Source organism: Martes martes, assembly GCF_963455335.1.
Source record: "Martes martes genome assembly, chromosome: 4".
Taxonomy (NCBI): domain Eukaryota; kingdom Metazoa; phylum Chordata; class Mammalia; order Carnivora; family Mustelidae; genus Martes; species Martes martes.
The window spans coordinates 114,135,616-114,157,696 of record NC_137891.1 but is presented as its reverse complement, the minus strand read 5'-3'; the positions used below and the strand labels follow the sequence as shown (position 1 = coordinate 114,157,696).

At 38.0% G+C, this 22,081-nt stretch overlaps 2 protein-coding genes across 4 annotated transcripts in view; one reads left to right on the top strand and one right to left on the bottom strand.

The window, feature by feature from the left end:
* The window catches only part of GLMN (glomulin, FKBP associated protein), a 36,150-nt gene extending 20,504 nt beyond the window's left edge, over positions 1–15,646 (bottom strand). Inside the window, exons 1-7 of the mRNA XM_080800542.1 lie at positions 15,547–15,646; positions 14,650–14,715; positions 14,121–14,246; positions 8,742–8,858; positions 6,875–6,983; positions 5,245–5,491; positions 3,725–3,827 (exon numbers count right to left, since the gene is read on the bottom strand). Coding sequence (XP_080656668.1) covers positions 3,725–3,827; positions 5,245–5,491; positions 6,875–6,983; positions 8,742–8,858; positions 14,121–14,246; positions 14,650–14,688 — 741 coding nt within the window. The 5' untranslated portion in view covers positions 14,689–14,715; positions 15,547–15,646. The remainder of the gene's footprint in view (positions 1–3,724; positions 3,828–5,244; positions 5,492–6,874; positions 6,984–8,741; positions 8,859–14,120; positions 14,247–14,649; positions 14,716–15,546) is intronic.
* An 11-nt stretch (positions 15,647–15,657) lies between these two features.
* The window catches only part of RPAP2 (RNA polymerase II associated protein 2), an 82,034-nt gene continuing 75,610 nt past the window's right edge, over positions 15,658–22,081 (top strand). For all 3 annotated transcript variants that reach the window (XM_080800539.1, XM_080800540.1, XM_080800541.1), the window contains exons 1-3: positions 15,658–15,787; positions 16,466–16,511; positions 20,997–21,111. In XM_080800539.1, coding sequence (XP_080656665.1) covers positions 15,715–15,787; positions 16,466–16,511; positions 20,997–21,111 — 234 coding nt within the window. In that variant the 5' untranslated portion in view covers positions 15,658–15,714. The remainder of the gene's footprint in view (positions 15,788–16,465; positions 16,512–20,996; positions 21,112–22,081) is intronic.

Sequence of the window (22,081 nt, the reverse complement as noted above, 5' to 3'; positions counted from 1 at the left end):
TTCACATAGGTAACTCCTCTAACAGGCCAACCTTATGGCTCTTGATTTCTGTATTCCAGTGATACATATGTTATGATACATTAGATACATAAACCCCAACATCTCATTGTGTGACAACTTCTTATCCTGTCTCTCTTACCAACCTGCTTTTCTACCACTGAATTCTCTAGTTCTGGGATCCCTTCATCTAACCTTCCTATTTGTCCCCTCCTAACACCTTCTTTCCCTGTCCAACCAGCACATTATTGGTCATTTGAACTATTTACACTCTGTATTTCCTTTAGCTCCATCTACGCAATAAACTGCCAGCTTTGGGAAAATAGCTACAATCCACCTCCTCTACTTCTATACCCAGCCACTTGAGTACTGCTGGCAAAACATCATACACAAATACAAACTGCTATAGCTAAAGTTGTGGTGTCCAACTACAGATGAGTGATCAGACTACTGACTAATGCTTTCATGGTCTTCTACCATCTCTCCTTCCTTTCTCTTCAGTATTTCAAACCCTTACCAATTAGACTCTTAAAGAGATCTCCTTCACCTAAAAATCTGAGGCCAGTGGGTTTGATTCCCTTCAACTTTAATATTCAATTCCTGCCACAAATTTCCCTGCATGCATATCCATTCTTACCTCCTCTAGGTGTCCTTGATCCTGCGCTCTCTTGATCGATGTGCTCTCAAGCCACATTATTTCAGTTACCCTGGAACACTTCTCTTTTCCTCTCTAATGGTTCCCACCCCTTCAGTCTATAAATAAATAGACATGCTCAAGACTCCCTATCTCCCTCATTACTTTCCTACCCTAGACCCATGTCTTCCCACTACTCTTCTTTCTTATTCATCCTCTTTTGAAGAACACCTTATATTAACTGGCATCTTTTTTTCATTGTCCATGCACTCCTTTAACCACTCCTCTGTTTTTGTCTCCAACATTCCGCTTAAACTGCTCTTGCTAAGATTATCAATGCCATCTTCCTAAATCCAGTGGATGCTTTTCAACTGTTACTTTACAGGCTACATTTAACATGACCAATCACTTTTTTCTTCCTGCAACTCTAATACCCCACTTTCTGTGATATTTGTCCCACCTCTGTGACCCTTCTTTTTTCTCTTTGGTGGGCTTAAGTGTCAGTATTCTGTAGGGTTCAGTCCTAAGGCCTTTCCTCACACTTACCTACCTCTTTAGGTTATCTCATCAAAATTTGATCATTCCAAACTTTCCCCTTAAAAACCTGCTCTCTGGGGATTAAATATATATAAAGAAATTACTGTTAATCTTGTTAGATGCCAAAATGGATTATGGTTACATTTTTAGAATTTCTTACTAAAGAAGTATACTTGAAGACTTACAGATGGTAAGTCCAGGACTTACTCTGAAATACTATAGTGAAAAAAAAAAGGAGAATAGATAAAGTAAGATAGGCAAAATGTCAAAAATTGTTAAACCTGGGTAATGGGTACATGAGGTTACATTACGTTATTCTTTCCACTTTTCTGTCTTTTTAAATTGTCTTAATAAAAAATATTGTTAAAGCACAAAACACCCCGTTCTTTGCACCTTCATCTGCACAGTTACCCAAGCATACATCCACAAATCAACTTTTTAACTAGTTTTTTAAATCCAATTAATGATCAAATTTTGCTGATTTTACCTACTATAAAATTTTTTATTTTGCCCTCTCCTCTTTATCTCTACCACCATTTCCATAATCAGGATCCCATTATTTCTCACTTAATTCCCAAAACACACCTAAGGACCTCCCTATTTCAAATCTTATCTCAGTTAAATTTAACCTCCATTGATGTGATGAATCCAAAATAATCACATCATTCCCAGGCTTAAAATCCTGTAACAGTTACCAACTTTCATAGTTATCTTCTCAAAATAGGGTACATTTATCATATATGCTAATGTTTATACTACATCCAGGGGATTATACTATAACACTGGCAACAATGAAGAGGCCCCAGTCTCTTATGTGCTCCTGGGAAAATCCCTCCCTTTTTCTCTCTCTAAATCACTCATAGACTCTTCTCTACTGACTTGACCATCAGTATTAACCCCTTTAACTATGTAACCCTATTTCTATTAGTTACCAAATCATTTCTTATCCTCAGAATCTAGTTCCCCTAAATTTCTGGCATCTCCTGTTCTAAACCCTTCTCCTGACTCTTCTCAGATCTCAGATACCCTTCAAAGTATGGCCTGTGAAACTCAGTTATTAGCAAAATCCATTCTTCATGAAATGGTCTCTTACCTCTCTTGCTCTAAAAGAATCTGACTCTTCTGAAAACAACTATTTTCTCTGCAGGCCTCCCAAAGGGTTGCTATTTTTTCACTCATATCCACTATGCCAAGCCTGGAAGTAAAACCTGTTCTCCTTGTTGCTTCTAGACCATTCTCCCCCATCCTCTTTGAACCCCTCAGCTTTGAAACTCATTTCATGTGCCTATCCAACATCTACCCCAAGGTCTCTCCATTAATAGGGTTTTGGACATCATTCTTATAATTCTGTGTGACTTAAATGTACAACCAAAGATCTTCTAGTACCATGGAATCTCAGGTACTTCACTGTCTAGTCCAATGATTTCAGCCTCCACCTGCTCCTTAGAACACTCACTCCATGGTCATACCCCAGACAACGTTATTAGTCACTGAACTTTTCCACAGTATTATTTCAAGCATCCTGTTCTTTAAGCTCCAATCTTTTCAGCTCATTTGTTTTAGTAATCCAGCTTCAACAACTTGTCAGTCACACTGGGAACTACAATCCAATGATCCCACCCTCTTTTTCACTGTTTCTCACATTTAGTATGTCCTAACTTCCTTCCTTACTCAGCTTTAATTCCACTGTCCATCACAGTCAGTTCCTTGGATACATGTCTTTCCCCCTCTCCTGCTTTGTAGAACTCACAGTTCTCAAAACTCTGACCTAATTAAATCCAACTTTCTTCCTATGTTGCACCTACACTCATACAGCTGAACATGGCTGAAGAAAACCCACAACCACAATGACTGCTCTAACCTGAAAAGCATGACTATCAATCTCAAGTACATATTTTCCATATTTCAGATTAGTTCCCTGGTATAGAATCCCAGCACCCTTAAAAATACTCTTGATTCATTAAGCCAAATTACTTTTAAAATAAAATTTACTTATTTCTGGAGTTATTTTGAAAATATTTATCATAAGCCTTAAAAGTGGAGATATCCTTGGGCACAGAAATTCCACTTCTAGGAATTCAAGGAAATAACTAAAGAAATACACAAAGATTTGGTTAAAAAGATACTTACCACAGACTTAACAGTTAAAAAAAGCAAGTTGGAATTGTATTATAATACTGAAAAATTGGAGAAAACCTAGAGCTAGATGGCCCAAGTTAAACAAAAATGGAAAGACAATGGAAAAATATTCATAATATGCTAAAAGAAACAAAGTACATTACAAAAGAATATGTATAATGCTATAGAATCCTTAAAAAAATTATATTATGTATATATTTATTTCTGACTACAAAAGCAAAGTCTGGAAGGTGTTGATTTCATTACCCAAATAATATTGCTGTTTATTTTCCATCCTTTTATCGATGTTCTACAAAAAATACATATCGCATTAATAATGTGTCAATTTATATGCCCATATGCGGTACATGAGCATATAGCAGGATAACATTTTAAACTATAGCAGATTTTATGGCAGATTAAATTAGCTGTACTTACTATTATTTCAGATGCAAAACATCTTAAAGGATCATTTCCAGCTTCTTTGGACTGCTCAAAGAACTGTGCTGTCAGCAAAGGGCATTTCAAGCTTTTGAAACAACTAAGGTATAAGAAATGGGTAACTGTGAATACAGCATTTCCTAAGTATTATTCTATAAACATATTGAAATTAATTTTACATGAAAAATAACTCAACCACCTGTAAAACTGCACATGTAATATCCTTCCTACTATGGGCACCTGGGTGGCACAGTCAATTAAGTGTCTGCCTTTGGCTCAGGTCATGATCCCAGGGTCCTGGGATTGAGTCCCATGGTCCAGATTCTCCTCAGTGGGGAGCCTGCTTCTCCCTCTCCCTGCCACTCCCCCTGCTTGTGTTCTGTCAAATAAATAAATAAAACCTTAAAAATTAAAAAGAAAAACCCTTCCTACTACTATTGGGGAAAGCATGAGAACACCTTGCTAGACTCCATGTGTTAAGATTCACTTACACGTCTGGACTATATGAAGGGTTACTGAAGGTTTTAGGACCGGTGCTATTCCATGATGTAGTTTTCATTAGTTCAAGGAAAAATCGGGACAATGTAATTTTTTTTTCATAAAGCTCTATTTGTTTTATTTAGAAAACCAAACTTTATTCTGTGATTAAGGCTTCCCAATTTTTTAAATATTTTTACTTTCATGAAATAATGGGTTTTATAAATGGCAAAAAAATTTTAATATCTTAACCTGAAAAAATAGAAAGCTAACTATAGTTTTAGTCTCCAAAATTTAAAAGATAAAATTACTAGTCCATGTAGTTCAATAATCTAGTCCAATACTGTCCAATATAATACAGGCCCCATATATAACTTAAAATCTTTTAGTCACATTAAAAAAGAAACAAGGGAAAGTAATAACTTATTTTATTAACCCAATATATTTAAAATATTGTCTCAATATGTCAGTATAAAAATTACTGAGGTATTTTACTATTTTTTTAAGAGCAAGTCTTTAAAATCCAAGGGGCATTTTATACTTAGAGCACATCTTAATCTGGACTAGCTATATGTCAAGTGCTTGACAGCCACACTGAAGCATGTTTAGTGTATAGTACCTCTGGAATGAATGCTATTGGGTACTCTGTTACCATTTTTATGGTCAAGATGGATGTTCAACTGTCTAGTGCTGCTTCTGCTGCTTTCAAAAGGAGAGTAAAAACACAATTCCCTCACAGAAAGACCAGATTCTCTGAGCTACACCTATTTCCTCCCTTTAATTATTCCCTTACTATGATGAATAAAAGTAAGTCATAGAGGAATATAAAGTAAATTAAACAAATGGATTTTGGTTTTTAATTTTTAGAAATGTAGAACATGGCATTTAATGAGGCACTGACCACTGTACCCTATAATCTTCTACAATTCAAAACCAGAAACTAGATTTATATGTCCATGGCAAACAAATGAACAAAGAAACATAAAATAATTGATGGATTACTTAATTCCACTGTGAAATATTACCAAAAATATACTTACAATTTCAGTAATTCATCCTTTAACTTTTCATTTTCATTTTCCAGTGAGTTTTCTTTGTCATTAATGACTTCTTCCACAAAAGGCTTAGTGAACTCTATTAAAGCTTTGCAACACTGACAAAGGCCATAGTCATCTGTCTGTATTTGTTCTTCTGAGTATGGAACAGGAAGGAGAGATAGCTGACTCCAAAGGGTGGACAATGCTAATCCCACTGAATATGCCTTGTTGTTATGAAGTTTCTGAATCACTAAAACAGAGACCAAATTGTGACTTGAGGTAGCTTCATCAAGTATGCTACACATGGGACCAGAAGTCCAGTAAATGTAAACGTATGTTTAAAAAAACATTATAACAACTTTGAAATGAGGATGACATATCATAACTTAATTGGTAATGTTTTTATTCTTCCTTCTTAGTGGTGCATGAAATATTGGATCATCTTACAATCATGGCACCCTACAACAGATGCCACAAAATCTTGTTTAAGTTTGTTTCTAACCATGGAAACACTTTGTTCCACATTTTTTGGTTGTTTTAAGTATCAAATAAGAGAAAGTGTCTTTAGAAAAACAATTATCATATGATCTCTCTGATATGAGGAAGTTGAGATGCAATGTGGGAGGTTTGGGGGGGTAGGAAAAGAATAAATGAAACAAGATGGGATTCGGGAGAGAGACAAACCACGAAAGATTCTTAATCTTACAAAACAAACTGAGGGTTGCCAGGAGGAGGGGGGTAGGTAGAGAGTGGTGGGGTTATGGACATTGGGGGAGGTATGCGCTATGATGAGTGCTGTGAAGTGTGTAAACCTGGTGATTCACAGACCTGTACCCCTGGGGCTAATAATACATTATATGTCAATAAAAAAAATTAAAAAGAAAGTGTCTTTGTAAAATACAAAGCACTGTCAAAATGAAAGGTTGTATTACTACATTTTCCTTTCTAGGAGACTTTGAATATTCAAGTGGTATGAAGCTGCTTCATTCTCATTTAAGATTAATTTACTCTAACTTCTAGATTCTGGGTCCATCTATCAGACTCTGAGTTATATGTAAGTCATAAAAGGAAAAGGTAGTCTCTTCCCATGGATAAATATTGTCTGCTTTGGTTGCCAAGGTCCACTGCTTAACAATGATGTTACTGTACTCAGTCATGGAGGCTTTATTTCTACACTTGCTTCATTCAGTAGTTCTTTTGCTCTTCCCAGCCCCAACTTTCCAGGGCAGAGGAAGAAGAATGCCTGAATACTGTTCTTAACCAAGATACAGGACCTATCACAATGCTAACAGACTGACTAAAGCAGACATCACAGAGGTAATCCTTTAAATATGTTTACAGGGAAAATTCTAGATATATGTTAGATAGGAAGGTTAGGCAGAAAGCTACAGATTATAACATAATGCCTGAAAAACAGCATGACATTCAACAAAATATATAACAGGTATCTGTGCCAGGTATTGTCATCTTCCTATAGGCAGCAGGATTCAAACTGGTACTGCCACTGCTAGTTTAAACAGAGTACTCTATTAGTCATAAATTTTACTTTGGTATAATGCTGACATTTTGGAGTAATATCAAGAACTGAACACAGATAAAATAAGAAACCCTTAGATATCAAAATACTTATTACCTGTTTGTAATGGCTGAAGTAAAAGAAGAATAATTTGGGATATCTGTTTTCCAGAGGGCTCCTCAATCAGTTCAAGCAAACCCAACAATAATTCCTTTGGATTACATAACTATAAAAATATTCACAATTGAACCTGTTTAATACAAGTTGTATTTAAAGCCACATGATTACTATTTTTAAAAGGCAGCATATACTGAGAAAATATAATTATTTTTGCTTAACAGTAAAAACTTCACACAATTGTTAAAAAAATACACTAACAAAACATAGAATCTGACGGTCAAATCACTGTAAAACTACAAAGCAGGAAGTCCTAAGTCTCTCAATAGACAACTATATTTGGGGCACCTGAGTGGCTCGGTCAGTTAAGCCTTCAACTCTTGGTTTTAGCTCTGGTCATGATCTCACGGCTGTGTGATCAAGCCCTTCATTAGGCTCTGTGCTCAGTGCAAAGTCTGCTTTAGATTCTCTCTCCCTCTCCCTCATTCCCTCTCAAATAAATAAATAAAATCTTAAAAAAAAAAAAAAAAAAGACAAGGGCACCTGGGTGGTTCAGTCAGTTATGAGTCTGCCGTCATGTCAGGTCATGATCCCAGGGGTCCTGGGATTGAGTCCGGCCTTGGGCTCCCTGCTCAGCAGAGAGTCTGCTTCTCCCTCTGCCTCCGCCCCCACCCCCTGCTTGTATGCTCTCTCTCTTCCAAATAACTAAATAAGATCTTTTAATAAATAGACAACTATATGTTTGAGACTTAATTCCTGGCTAAAGGAAAAGTTAGGAAAATAGAAAGAAGAACTTGATTATCAGAACTGAGGTTTTTTAGCTTTGCCTGTCTACTCTGAAACCTACCTTGGTTCCCAGAACTTAGCAGATGGGACCTTTCTAGCTCACACTGCAAGGGTATTTAAGTGAGTACAGTCTCTTGTACTTTCTGAACAGATAAAACTTTGCAGTGCCTTCTGACTAGCCACAATTACCTCACTTGCCTTTTTAAAAAGTCCTCATAATTAATAACTACTATCTAGATGGGGTTTCCTCTTTCCAAGTATATATATATATTTTTTTAAAGATTTTATTTATTTATTTGACAGACAGAGATCACAAGTAGGCAGAGAGGCAGACAGAGAGAGGGGGGAAACAGGCTCCCCGCCGAGCGGAGAGCCCGATGCGGGGCTCGATCCTAGGACCCTGAGACCACAACCTGAGCCCAAGGCAGAGGCTTTAACCCACTGAGCCACCCAGGTGCCCCCCAAGTATATATTTTTATTTGCATTGATCTCTAAGTAGCTTCTTAAAATGTTCTTTTCCTTAGAATTTATTCTCCTATACCATCATTTTTTACATATAACTCTAGTAACCTTTTACCAAGAGTCTCTTAGGTTGTTGGTTACAACTGAATTTATTTCCTCTTCCTATTTCCCCTGTGATCATTTGCATTGTAGGTTTCTGATATTCTTTTAGAGAACATACCACACAGAAAAGAACCTACCACACACACAAAAACCTGATATTTGTTAGTTCTGTTGCTGCTGAAAAAAGTGTGGCCTTAAACTAACTGCCTCTCTTAACCCTGAATTCCACGCCTATACATTAAGCTATTATTAAAAATAGAACTTCTTAGGTATCTTCTTGGAGATTCCGAATCAGTGTGTCTGCAATGAAGTTAGCTAATCTTACACCCAGAAATTTGGAAAAATGGAAAGGACTTGCCCATTCGATCAATAAAATTGGGCCTTCTCTCCAAAGAATTCTCTCCTATATTTTCATGAACTAAAAGATTTGTCACCCGAAATGAGCATTTAGCATTAAAGGGAATTACAAAATACTGCTGGCTATTGTGACAAAGAGAATGTAATTTTGTTAACTTACCTTTACCAATAAATCAAGCATCAGAAAATAGTATTTTTTCTTCTCATCTTCTGTATTCCACAAAAGACATCGAACAACAGGACCTACAAGATTCCAGCCCATATTCTTGATAATGACCTGTAAAAACATTTTCAAGGTAAAGAAAATGCTGCCATCTATAGGACTCTTATAGTGAGCTTTCTTAACTTGAGGTAGCTTAGAATTTCCTCTGAAATAGCTAAGATGAGGCAAATGAAGCCTATGGCATTTCACCCTGACTTTTTAGGGTTAGCTAACAACTATCAACATTTTAAGATAGTTTTTATTTTTTTACTTTTTTGAAGATTTTATTTATATATTTGACAGAGAGAAAGAGATCACAGTAGGCAGGCAGAGAGAGAAGAGGAAGCAGGCTCTCCGTTGAGCAGAGAACCTGATGTGGGGCTCGATCGCAGGAGCCTGAGATCATGACCTGAGCCGAAGGCAGAGGCTTAACCCACTGAGCCACCCAGGCACCCCTTAAGATAGTTTTTAATACTCTCACTGAGGAAAGGTGAATGGGCATTTACTTTAAATCAGGTAAGTTTGTCTTTTTCACAATTTAAACAGTTCCTCTATTTCCAACAAGAGAGTTCATTTGTGAGCAAATACTTATTTTCATGGAAAATTTTGCTCTCCTGACTCATGAAGAAATCCACACAATGCTCATGAACCTTTTAAAGTTCCTTGGAAAATCTGTACATACATTATGATTATGTAACTTATGTAAAAGAAGGGGATGCCACTTTATTTTCTCTCCTACATATAAGTTGCTTCTATTTTCAAAGATACTTCAGAATATTTACCACACAAGTAAAAGTTTATCTATTTAATTAGTGATTCACATTCATGATCAAAACCACTGTTTTTGGAACTAGCAACAATATACTCCACTTCTCTGGCCTGCTTTCTATTTCAACTCTCCAGTATTTATCAAGAATACACTACTCTATGTGAAGTACCTAAAATATTCTAGTGCTTGGAATAAGGCAAGGTAAGATCTCCATCCTGACAGAGTTTACATTCTAGCTTCCCTCATAAAAACAAAAACAAAAACAAAAACAAAAAACATCTAAGAAGAAGACAATTAGGTACAATAACCCCAGACTTATAAAATAATCAAGGTAGAGTATTAGGTATAGCAGGAGAATTGTCACTTCCATCTAGGAAAGGCAGGAAAGGCTTCCCCAAAGAGGCAATGGCTAAGCTAAGGCTTGTTAGGGAAATCTGTCAGGCATAAATAGGTGGGAAATACGTTTAAAGCTCTGAAACAACAATGTGTAAAAGGTGTAAGACTTAACATGTCCTAGAGAACTAGCAACAGAATAGGTTAGGGGACATGAACATATAACTCACAAGAGAAAATACTGTTTATATTTTTGCTCATTTATCAGCTGGACATTTTAGCATCTGTCTTTATCAATCTGCATAAGCTCCCTACATGTTAATATTCCATTCTTGTATTTACAACAAATAACTGGGTTTTTTGGTTGTCCTTCTTATTTTTTGTATAGCAAAATATACTTATTTTTCTTTGGTTCGTTTTCTACTGGCTATTAGGTCTAAATGGATTTCCTCTTTTAGAGATGCATAAACATTCATTGACATTTAAATATATATACATTTCACCTTTCTTCTTTTTTTTTTAAATTTATTTTTTTCACCTTTCTTCTTATTCAGTATGATTTATACTAAAAACATGAAATAAGGAGCACCTGGGTGGCTCAGCTGTTAGGTGTTCAGGTCTGGATTTTGGCTGGGGTAGTGAGATGGAGCCTTGTGAGATGGAACCCTGTGTCAGGCTCTGCGCTCAATGGGGAGTCTGCTTGTCCCTCTGCCCCTCCCCCAGTCATATGCTTACACACGTGCTCTCTCTCAAGTAAATAAAATCTTAAAAAAAAAAAATGGCATAAAATGAAGTCCTAAATTGATTTTTAAAAAATAAATAGCAAGGGGCGCCTGGGTGGCTAGGGGGTTAAGCCTCTGCCTTCAGCTCAGGTCATGATCTCAGGGTGCTGGGATCGAGTCCCGCATCGGGCTCTCTGCTCAGCAGGGAGCCTGCTTCCTCTTCTCTCTCTCCCTGCCTCTCTGCCTACTTGTGATCTCTGTCTGTTAAATAAATAAATAAATAAATAAAACCTTTTAAAAAAAAATAGCAAAACAATCACCCTTTTTTATCCAATGAGACAGTTTAAATATTTTTGCTTTAAATATTTTTATGCTAGTTATTTCCGCCTGGCACACTGTTCTACCAGAGAGCCCCATGGTTTATTTACACCCCTCCTTCTGTCAAATCTCTGCAATTTCACCTAGCATGGTACATTCCCCCAACTATGCTTTATTTTTCTCTATATTATTTATCACTTTCTAACACACTATATAATTTATCATGTAGCTACCTGTCTTCATTAGAATTTAAGACCCATATAGACAGTGATTTTTGTTTACTGCTCTATCTATTCCTGGCATCTAGAAAAGGGCTTGTTACAAAATAGGTGCTCCATACTCACAGGTTAAATGATGTCTATTATCTTAAAGTATAATAAACTATCCTCTCTCCAAAGATTTCTTCTGTTCTATTTTCTTCTATTTTTGTGTGTGTGTGGCTAGACTTCTAATATTTAGGTCTTTAGATTTTATTTATTTATTTATTTGTCAGAATGAGAGAGAGAGAAAGAGAGAGCACACTAGCAGGGGGAAGGGTAGGCAGAGGGAGAAGCAGACTCCCCTTTCAGCAAGGAGCCTGATGTGGGACTCAATCCCAGGACCCTGGGATCATGACCTGAGCCGAAGGCAGATTAATTAACTGACTGAGCCACCCAAGCATCCCTAATATTTAGGTCTTTAATCAGAAATTTATATTATGAGCTTATTAATTTTTTGCCAAACTACTAGTTATTCCACGATTATCTATTAAGACTATATTTGCTTTTTAAAACTTAACTAGCTCCTGTTAGACTCTTCTTTTGCAACTAAGCACTTCTACCCTATAAGTGTACTTATAGGGTGTGTGTGTAAGTGGTGTACTTCTACCCTATAAGTGATTCTCTGAGAATAATTAACTATATTGGAAATTCCCAATTTGAATAAGATTTTGCATATCTGAAATGAAAAACAAATAATTTTGATAAAATATTTTACAAATATCATTTCAGCGGCAAGGTATCTAGTCATTATGTAAATAGTGAATAATTTTAAGGAAGGGGAATCAATACTATCCATAAACTACACCTTGTATAGCTTATATTATCTACAGAGTAAGATTATTCCCAAATGACAGATGAGAATGCCAAAAGTTTATAGAGATTACTGACATACCACAATATCAACTAAAATGTGGCAGAACCAGGAACTGCATATAAATCTGTCCAGCTCCAAAGCCCCTGCGTTTCCCACTATACCTGTGGTTTTCAACGGGGGCAATTTTGTTCCCTATCTACCAGGGACATTTGGCAATCTGGAGACAATTTTGATTGTCATTACGGAGTTGTAGGAGGTGGGGAGTGGGGTGTTTTGCTATAAAATATCTTGAGTACTAATGTGGAGAAGCCCTGGTTCTATAGGACAAACTATTCATACAGCCTTTTTTTTTTTTTTTTTTTTTAAATTTACACAAAGCAGAGTAATAGTAAATCTTCATCGATTCTGACTGGCAAGAAAATGAAGTCGCAGTCAGTTTGAAACACTGTCATATCAGTGTTTGAACCTTTGAATTTAGAAGACCACACATTACAAAAGTGATTCTCAAGCCAAGACAAACTCACTATGCTTAAAAATATCACAATCACCTAATTTTCTCTTTTTTTTCCTTGTTTCAATTGTTCATTTAAATTCTACTCAACACAATCACCTAATTTTTTTAAAGGATTTATTTTTTTAGAGAGGGAGAGAGAATGAGTGAGTGAATGGGGCGGGGGAGAGCAGAGGGAGAGGGAGAATCTCCAGCAGACTCCCAGCTGAGCACAAAGCCCTGACACAGGGCTCGGTCCCGCAACCCAGAGATCGGTCCCACAACCCAGAGATCATGGTCAGGAGTCAGATGCTTAAGTGACTAAGCCACCCAGGTGCCTCAATCACCTAATTTCTAATAATGATGCACAAATCTGCACTTTAATCTCCTGTTTCTTGACTGACCTCCAAACGCTACTTTTCAACTGTCTGCTGCATCTTAAACTAAATATTTCCAAAGTAAATTTACTTGCACTCCTTCAAGAAATTCTCTCTTCTTAGGTTACCCTTTTTCTGTTCAGGATATAATATATTATCTTCCTGGGGGCTAGAAACCCAGTCATCACAATCAATTAGTTCCTTGTAACACCCTAAAACTTCCTTGTAAGTGCTACACAGTGCTAACTGGAGAGTGGTTAAGAGCTCTGAAACCAGGCTGCAGAGGTCTGAACCCTAGACGTTACATGAAAACTGAGTTACTTCTGGACAAGTCACTTATCTTTCAGTGACTGTTTCCTTATCTACAGAATGAATTTAACCGTACCTTATGGGATTCTGGGAAGCTAAATGAGTTAACAGATGTAAAGCATTTAGGACAGCATCTAGCACATGATAAATGCTTAACAAATATTAGCCATTATTAAATTTATTATTATTAGCTATAAGTAAGGTACTCTCAAAGGTTATCCCTTGAGAACACTATTGGGAGACATCAAGGAGTTAAAGAAAATATTAAATAATCATAGCTGTATGATATCAGCAAGGCCATCTAGGTCTCCTCCTATTCTGATTCTACGCACCCAAATATTATCTTTTCCTTTTATTTAAGATTTTATGTATTTACTTGAGAGAGAGAGAGGAAGAAGCAGATTCCCTGCTGAGCAAGGAGCCCCAAGCAGGACTCAATCCCAGGACCTCAGGATCAGGACCTGAGCAGAAGGCAGACACTTAACTGACCAAGCCACCCAGGCACCCCCCCCCCAAATATTATCTTACTTATTTGGTTTTCCATATACATTTGGCTGAAGGAAGAGAATGTGCTGATCACCAAAAACGAGTATCTAGGTTTCCTGATACTTACAGTACTAAATGTAAATTAATAATCCAAATGCCACTTTTGATCCCTAAGCCAGCCATAATCCCTGCTCTTTTAAAGCATTTTACTTACACTTTAACTATCATTTATTTATTCTGCCTTCTTATTGCTAGTTGTTTACATACTTATCTCTTCCACCAGACTATAAGTACCTTCAAGTATGTGGATAGCCCTAATTCCTTTTTTGTTTTCCACTTTCTTACTGTAGAAATTTAATCCTTAAAAGTTTGATGAATAAATAAGTGGACAAATAATAGTATCATGTAGCTGTTATCTCCTAGTAACGACTAAAAAGTACTCAAAAACATTGTACTTACCTTATTCTTTTCATTTTGAATAATTTCTAATAGCTGCTCTATATGCCCTTCATCTATGCATCTTTGGCCTGCTAACTGAAATAGGCCAAAATCTTCTTCTTTAAAGTCTTGTTCTTCTAGGATTTGCTGACAGAAACAGAATGAAGACAAACATGTTTTGGTGAATAAAAATTTAACAACTACTTGATTTTATTCTCTGGAAAAAAAAAGGAAATCTGTTTGAATTCTAGGTAAGTTGCACATAAGCATATGTGTAAAAATTAGGATAAGCCTAAAAAGTACTTTAATGAATGATCTTGAAATCCAGTCTGCCAAAAAATCCTACAATAAGGATCAATATTAAAAATTTAAAAGGTTAGACAAGTAGGTCACTTGGAGAAATAATCCAATCTGCCTTCCAGCCCTCCTGCTATTTATTCACAGGTCAAACAAAGCAAGGATTAAAGAAGATAAGCAATTTGAGTGACCCTAATTATAACTAAAAATAATCTGGTATTTAACTTTATGAAAAGAAAAAAAAATTACTTACACATCTCATTATTATGGATTGAAGCTCTTCCACAGCCATCTCTCCTTATTTTTCCTAGTTTTGATGCTGAAATATAAAAGTTAACTATTAGTGATACTAAAGTATTAATACGTTATGTTTCATTCTGATGAATTATTATTAAATACAGTAAGAAAAAATGTGGAGGTTTAATGCTGAAATATTTTTACAGAAAGCATCTTAGCCTAAGAAGTAAGAAATTTGCATCTTTTAAGTTTTCTAGGAGAACAGTTTTGAAAGACACTTGAAAAAAAAATCCTCTATGGTACGCCCCACAGGAGCGCAAATATGGACTAAGTAAATGGCTTTAAAAAGGCAAAGTATTTCTTTTCTGAAAAAATTTCTGAAAATAGTTCCTGAAGTCAATCCTAGTCATTAGGGTATCAAAAATTTTTTTTCAGTGTCCCACTTCACAAAAATTGAAACCAATAAAATACATCCAGAGTGGGCGAAAGTTCAGATCAGATTCCTACCGCCCCAGATGTGACCCGGACATTTTGCTGTAAGAGATGCAGTCCCCCAAATAATCCAGTTGGTGTAATCCCTGTATCACACTGAGACGAAGCAACCAGCAGCCCTCAGGAGAGCACCGTTCCGTTCCCGCAGGCCAGCGTTTGTCCCAGCGGGAAGACGCAGCCCCAGGCCCGCAGCGGGGGTACGGGTCAGCCGGGTCCTCACGGCCGCGCGCTCCAGGGCGGCTAAAACTCCAGCGCGCGTGCGGACTGCAACCAAGGGAAGCCATTTCTCCCGATTCCTGCTCGCCTAGGCATTCGGGCCCTACGACCTCGCGGGGCTTTGCAGGCCGTGGCGCCAGGTCCTCCGCGGCTCACAGCTGGTCGCTACCCCGGCCCTCCCGGACTTCCACGTGCGACCACTTACCCGACCGACCTCTCGCAGTTTTCTGCGCCCGCCTCCACCTCCTCCCGCAGCGAAGGCCTCTCTCCCGGCCCCGCCCCGCCCCGCCGGCCCCGCCCCGCGCAACGCGAGGGGAGGCGGAGCCTCAAAGGGAGAAGCCGGCAGGGGCCTGACCCTCTGACGACGCTTGCTATGGCTGACTCGGCCGGACACCGTTCTTCCCACCTGAAGGCCCGGGGCCTCCGCGCCTCCCGAAATCCCGCAGGTAGGAAAATAGGCCTCTTCCCACGTTTGCACCCTGAGAACTGAGCCCTACAGGGTTCCACACTAAGGCGGGGCATACCGGAAAGACCGCTCCAGTAGCGGAGGTCCCTAGGGCGGAGAAGGCCGAGAGCGTCCCATCACCGTCCTGGGTCTTCTGGAAAAGACCTTCGGCCAAAGCCCCACCTCTTTACAGTAGTGTTCCAAGATTTTCCCCGGAATGGGCTGTCTCTGGGGGAAAGGGAGTAGAGGTGCAGGAGTTTAGAGCTGGCTTGCCAGAGTGGGCAAGTGACCAGGACAGCTCACCTTGGAGATGTACTGCTGCTTTGGTCCCCGGTTCTCCTGAGGTGTCACTCCCAGCCTTGGTCTTTCCCTGTGAGCGAACATTCGGGGGACAGACAGGTTGCCCCTAAAAGTATCCATATCTCAGATTGTCAGGAGGACGTAACTGCAGCTGTGGTACGCGAGAAAATACAATCCCCAAAGAGATACATTTTAACCAAGAGAAATTCGGAAATAACACAAAAAAACTGAATTTCCTGCCCATTTCATTTGTTTTACATGTAGGATTGGAAAGTAATGTGTGGGGAAAAGAAGAAAAGTTCTGCAGTTTGAGTAGGAATCTGTCCTATAAACTAGTTTGTTTGTGTAGACTTGACCTACTATTTTATTATTATTGCAGGTGCTAAACAGACAAATGGCTTAAAACAAGAAGATGCTTCTAAAAGGTATGAGAACTACTTGGAAAACTGCATTAACATATCTGCTTGTCTCATGTTTAAAAACAATGGGTAATACCTTAGAAAAAATTATTATGGGAGAGAAGGGGAAGATCTGAGAAGCATTATAAATTCTCATACAGACTCATTATATCTCTCCACTCCAGGTTTTAAGAAAACTAAATCAAGACACTATTAGATTGCTGGTGAAGGAATGAGTATCTGTAGAAAGTAAACATTCTTGAATTAACCGGGTACTCCTTTTCCACTTCTTAGGTTTGCTTGCCTTTCATTACTTTATGTGCCAGAGACTCCAAGAAGCTATTACTGTTGTTTGTTTACATCGTGTCCATATTTTCAGCAAAAAGTCCTATTCTGTTTCTTGGCCTTTCCTAAAAAGGCTAGATTTATCTCCTGTAACAAAAAAGTTTCTAGAATAGGAGAAGTCTCTGAAAATGTTTAAAATACATATGTCTGTGGTTTATCCTTTAAAAAAAAAAAAAAAAGATGTGTTTATTTTAGAGAGAGGGTGAGTGCAAGTGTTGGGGGATTGGGGAGGGACAGAAGGAGAGAGAAAGAGAATCTCAAGCAGACTTCCCACTGAGCACAGAGCCCGATTCAGGTCTTGATCTCACACCCTGAGAGTGTGACCTGAGCTGTAATTAAGAGTCAATGTTTGGGGCGCCTGGCTGGCTCAGTGGGTTAAGCCTCTGCCTTCAGCTCAGGTCATGATCCCAGTGTCCTGGGATCGAGCCCCACATCGGGCTCTCTGCTCGGCAGGGAGCCTGCTTCTCCCTCTATCTGCCTGCCTCTCTACCTACTTCTGCCTACTTGTGATTTCTCTCCCTCTGTCAAATAAATTAATAAATAATCTTTAAAGAGTCAATGTTTAACCACCTGAGACCCCCAGGCACCTCTGTGATTTCTCCTTTATCAGGCAGATATTGGCTTTCATTTGCTCATTCTTTCAAAAATTATTTACCAGATGTGAGATATGCCATACCTCTGTGAGGCCCTGAGGATATGGTTTTGAGCAGAATAAACACAGTTCCTTTCTAGTGGAACAGAGAAATACCAATTAAATTATCACAACTGAATACATAGTTACATACTATTGTAAGTACTGTAAAGGAAAAGACTATAATGTTATCTATCAGGTGGAACTAAGAGGAGTTCAAATTAGCTGGGGATTATCAGGGAAAGACTTCTCCAAGGAAGTAATAAGCTGAGACCTAAAGGTAAGTAGGCATTAACCAGAGACTCCTGAGGAGGGACCTCCAGCCAGAGATGGCAGTGTGTATAAAGACCCTGAGAGAAGAAAAAGCTCGATAAGTTCAAAGAAAGGAAGGATACTGGGGTAGTGTATGGCATTTTGAGCAAGAGAAGAAAGGAGCATAGGAAAAACTTAGACAAGATTCTATTCTTGTAGTATCTGGTGGGCCATGGTGATAAATTTAGATTTTCTAAGTGCAAATAGAAAAACTTTAAGAGAGTGATGGAATTTAAGTTTAAAAAAATTTTTAAAGATTTTATTTATTTACTTGACAGAGAGAGGCAGATCACAAGTAGGCAGAGAGGCAGGCAGAGAGAGAGAAGGGGAAGCAGGCTCCCTGCTGAGCAGAGACCTGTATGTGGAGCTCCATCCCAGGACCCTGAGATCATGACCTGAGCGGAAGGCAGAGGCTTAACCCACTGAGCCACCCAGGCGCCCCAGTTTAAAAATTTTAAGATGTTAGGAATGGTGATCATCTAAGAATGGAGAAATTGGATATATTTGAGATCTGGTGGGGTTTTTTTTTTTTTAAGATTTATTTATCAGAGAGAGAGAATGCACGTGAGTGGAAGATGCAGAGGGAGAGGGAGAGAGAATCGCCAGCTGATTCCACCTGAGTGAGGAGTCTGAGGAGGGGCTCAATCCCATGACACCGACATCACGAACTAAGTGGAAACCAAGAGTCAGACACTTAACCAACTGTACCATCCAAGCGCCCCTTGCGATCTGTTTTAGAGAATATTTCCCTGTGGAGCATCATGATTATACTGACTTGATTTTATGGTACACTGCAAGAGTAAAGTTCATATTGATAATGATGGTAATTTGCAATGTTCCTCAATAGTGATCTGACCACAAACCCAAGGAGTTCTTATTTTATTCTGAGTAGTACAGTGTGGGAAGTATAAACACACTGAGATGTATTGTGAACAGATTATCCAGCATGATGAAACAATTAAAAATCCATGGGGGTAGGTAACCAAATAGTTGTTGAAGGGAGTGATCTTTTATAAATCTATGCCAAGTGAAAAATACTTCTACATTCAATCCAACCAAATACTATTAAGCCAGAAATTAAGGAACTTTGCCAAAATATAAAATAATTCTACTGTTTTCACTAAGTTTTTTATTTAAAAATGTTATTAACATGTAATGGGTTTATTGTTACTATTATTATAATGCATTAATAAGTGCTTTATATTTTTCTCATTTTTAATCCAAGTATTATAAATATCAATATAGATAAGCCACATAAGCAAAAGTTATAATTTTTTTTAAAGATTTTATTTATTTATTTATTTGACAGAGAGACAGACAGACAGACATCACAAGTAGGCAGAGAGGCAGGCAGAGAGAGAGAAGGGGAAGCAGGCTGTCTGCTGAGCAGAGAGCCCGATGTGGGGCTCGATCCCAGGACCCTGAGATCATGACCCGAGCCGAAGGCAGAGGCCCAACCCACTGAGCCACCCAGGCGCCCAGCAAAAGTTATAATTTTAAGAGTGTGAAGGAATACTGAGACTAAAAATTTGAGAACCACTGCTGTACACCATACTACCTGTCATCATTTAGGACAGAGGGCAACAGCGAGATAGGGCTGTTCATGGGAAGCAGCTCTAGGCATCAGTTAAGAGTGAGTGTCGCTCTTACTTCAGGTTGATAATACTTTGAGTCAGCAATTCCTTAGTGCAAGTTGTAGACTGATCCTAGTACCTGGCATAGTTTTTATTGGTGGGCAGCAATATGAGAAAAATAAAATAATGTTTTTCATAAAGCCAAATACGTTTAATATAAAGAACTGCTTTTTCATCTGTATTCATGTCTTTTATACTTCTTCGATGTAAGAATGGCCTTTATGAAATCGTAGGAGAACAGTTGTTAGTTGCAAATTTCTTCTTGTTTTAATGTCCCTATTTGGCAAAAGAAAGAGTTGGCAATCCTGTGTCATCCTTCTTTTTTATAAGATATTATTAATACATATTATATTGTTTTTGTAGAATATTATTTTTCTAGGCAAGAAATTAGAGTCTAAAGTCTTGAGAGTCAATGAAAGTAGGGAGAAAAAAATGAATATAGATCCAGATACGAGAGCCAAGTCAAAGCCCAAGAGACTGGCTGAGGTAGTTCTGGTAGGAAAGTAGAAACCAGTGCAGGATAGGACAAATAAGTTACCAAGATGGTAAGTATGTTTGGTCCTATGGCAAGGATTCTCCACCCTTTTGCACATTAGGATTATCTGGAGCACTTTTAAGAAAACACCAGTAACTAGGCCCCATCCTCAGATATTTTGATTGAGTTAGCCTGTACTAGGACCTCGGCATAATATCTTTAAAAGAAATCTCCTTAGATGATCCTAATGTGTAGCTAGGATTGAGAACCATCCTCCTAGAGCCATTGTCTGATCAGGTAGCCTCTGCTTTTATGTTCCATGATGGGTAGGGGCCAGCAAAGGCTGACAGTCCCGTTGGTACCAGGGCAAGGACCAGCCCTTATAGGAAGATTGTTTTCCTAAGCTACATTGTCATGTCAATATCATTTTTTAATAAGACTTAATAACAAAAGTAAGTAAACACTTCTTTGCAAATAGGACTCTATCTAGTCAAACTCGGCTATCATTAAATTTGGAGACGTGACACAAATACATTTTTACTTGAAAGAACAGCTGAAGTCATCTTTTTCCTCTCTAATCTTTCTGATTTCTAAGGATTTCAAAGGAAAAGCCCGTCTTTAGGTACACACAGGAGTGACTGAGGAGTATAAACACTAACTGGCAAAAAGATTTCACCTCATTTTCTTCCTTGTGCTCTAAGCCTTGGAAATCACATAATCCTATTATTGTGGCAGACTTCTATGTGTTAATACTTCGAAAAGTATTGGATCAAAAGTAACAATACAAATTTAAATAGCAAAATAGCACATTATGTTTGTGATATGTTCTAAGAAAATGACTATGATAAAACATAAGTAGAATAACTTTTAAATTTTATTTTTTTTTAATATTTTATTCATTCATTTTAGAGAGAGAGGGCACATGTGCGCGAGCACGCGCAGAAGCAAGGGGAGAGGCAGAAGGAGAAGCAGATTCCCCCTGAGCTGGGAGCCCGATGCTCAATCCCAGTACCTGGAGATCCTGACCTGAGCCAAACACAGATGCTTAACCATCTGAGCCACCCAGGTGCCCCAAATGTTTAAATTTTAAATAATTTTTTGTTTTTTAATTTTAGGAGAGCAGACCTAGAAGCAGCTGTGAGAAAGAAGATTGAATTTGAGAGAAAAGCTCTACAAATTGTTGAGCAGCTTTTAGAAGAGGATATTACAGAAGAATTCCTAAGGGAATGCGTATGTGTTAATTTGGGAAATTATGACATTTGTAGTATTAGATCTTTAAATCTATGCAGTCTGAGAGTTCCTTATATTATAAAAATCTTTGAATCTGTTCTCAGTCACTAGATGCAGGTAGCGTGCTGTATAATTCATGCATTTTAAAATAATCACCTATTATGCATTCCTTGTTATATAATGACTTTAAAATACACTAATGAAAAATAACATACTTATTTTACTCCTTAGTAGTAGTTCTTTAAATAGGTCTGCTAATCTCACTTGATTTTCATCACTTTGCACTAATTATCCTAATGTTATTTTCCATACTCTGTGTGTTGTCCTATTTTAGTAACAAAGTTATTTTTTTATTTTTTAATATTTTTATAAACATATAATGTATTACTAGCCCCAGGGGTACAGGTCTGTGAATCGCAGGTTTACACACTTCACAGAACTCACCACATCACATACCCTCCCCAATGTCCATAACCCCACCACCATCTTCCTACCCCCCCTCCCCTGGTCACCCTCAGTTTGTTTTGTGACAGTAAGAGTCTCCTGTGGTTTGTCTCCATCCTGATCCCATCTTGTTTCATTTATTTTCCTACCCCCCCAGTCCCTCATGTTGCATCTCCACTTCCTCATATCAGGGAGATATGATATCTCTATCAACTATCATATGATAGTTGTCTTTCTCTGATTGACTTATTTCACTAAGCATAATACCCTCTAGTTCCATCCACGTCGTAGCAAATGGCAAAATTTCATTTCTTTTGATGGCTGTATAGTATCCATTGTATATATATACCACATCTTCTTTATCCATTCACCTGTTGATGGACATCTAGGTTCTTTCCATAGTTTGGCTATTGTGGACATTGCTGCTATAAACATTCGGGTGCACGTGCCCCTTCGAATCACTACGTTTGTATCTTTAGGGTAAATGCCCAGTAGTGCAATTGCTGGGTTGTAAGGTAGCTCTATT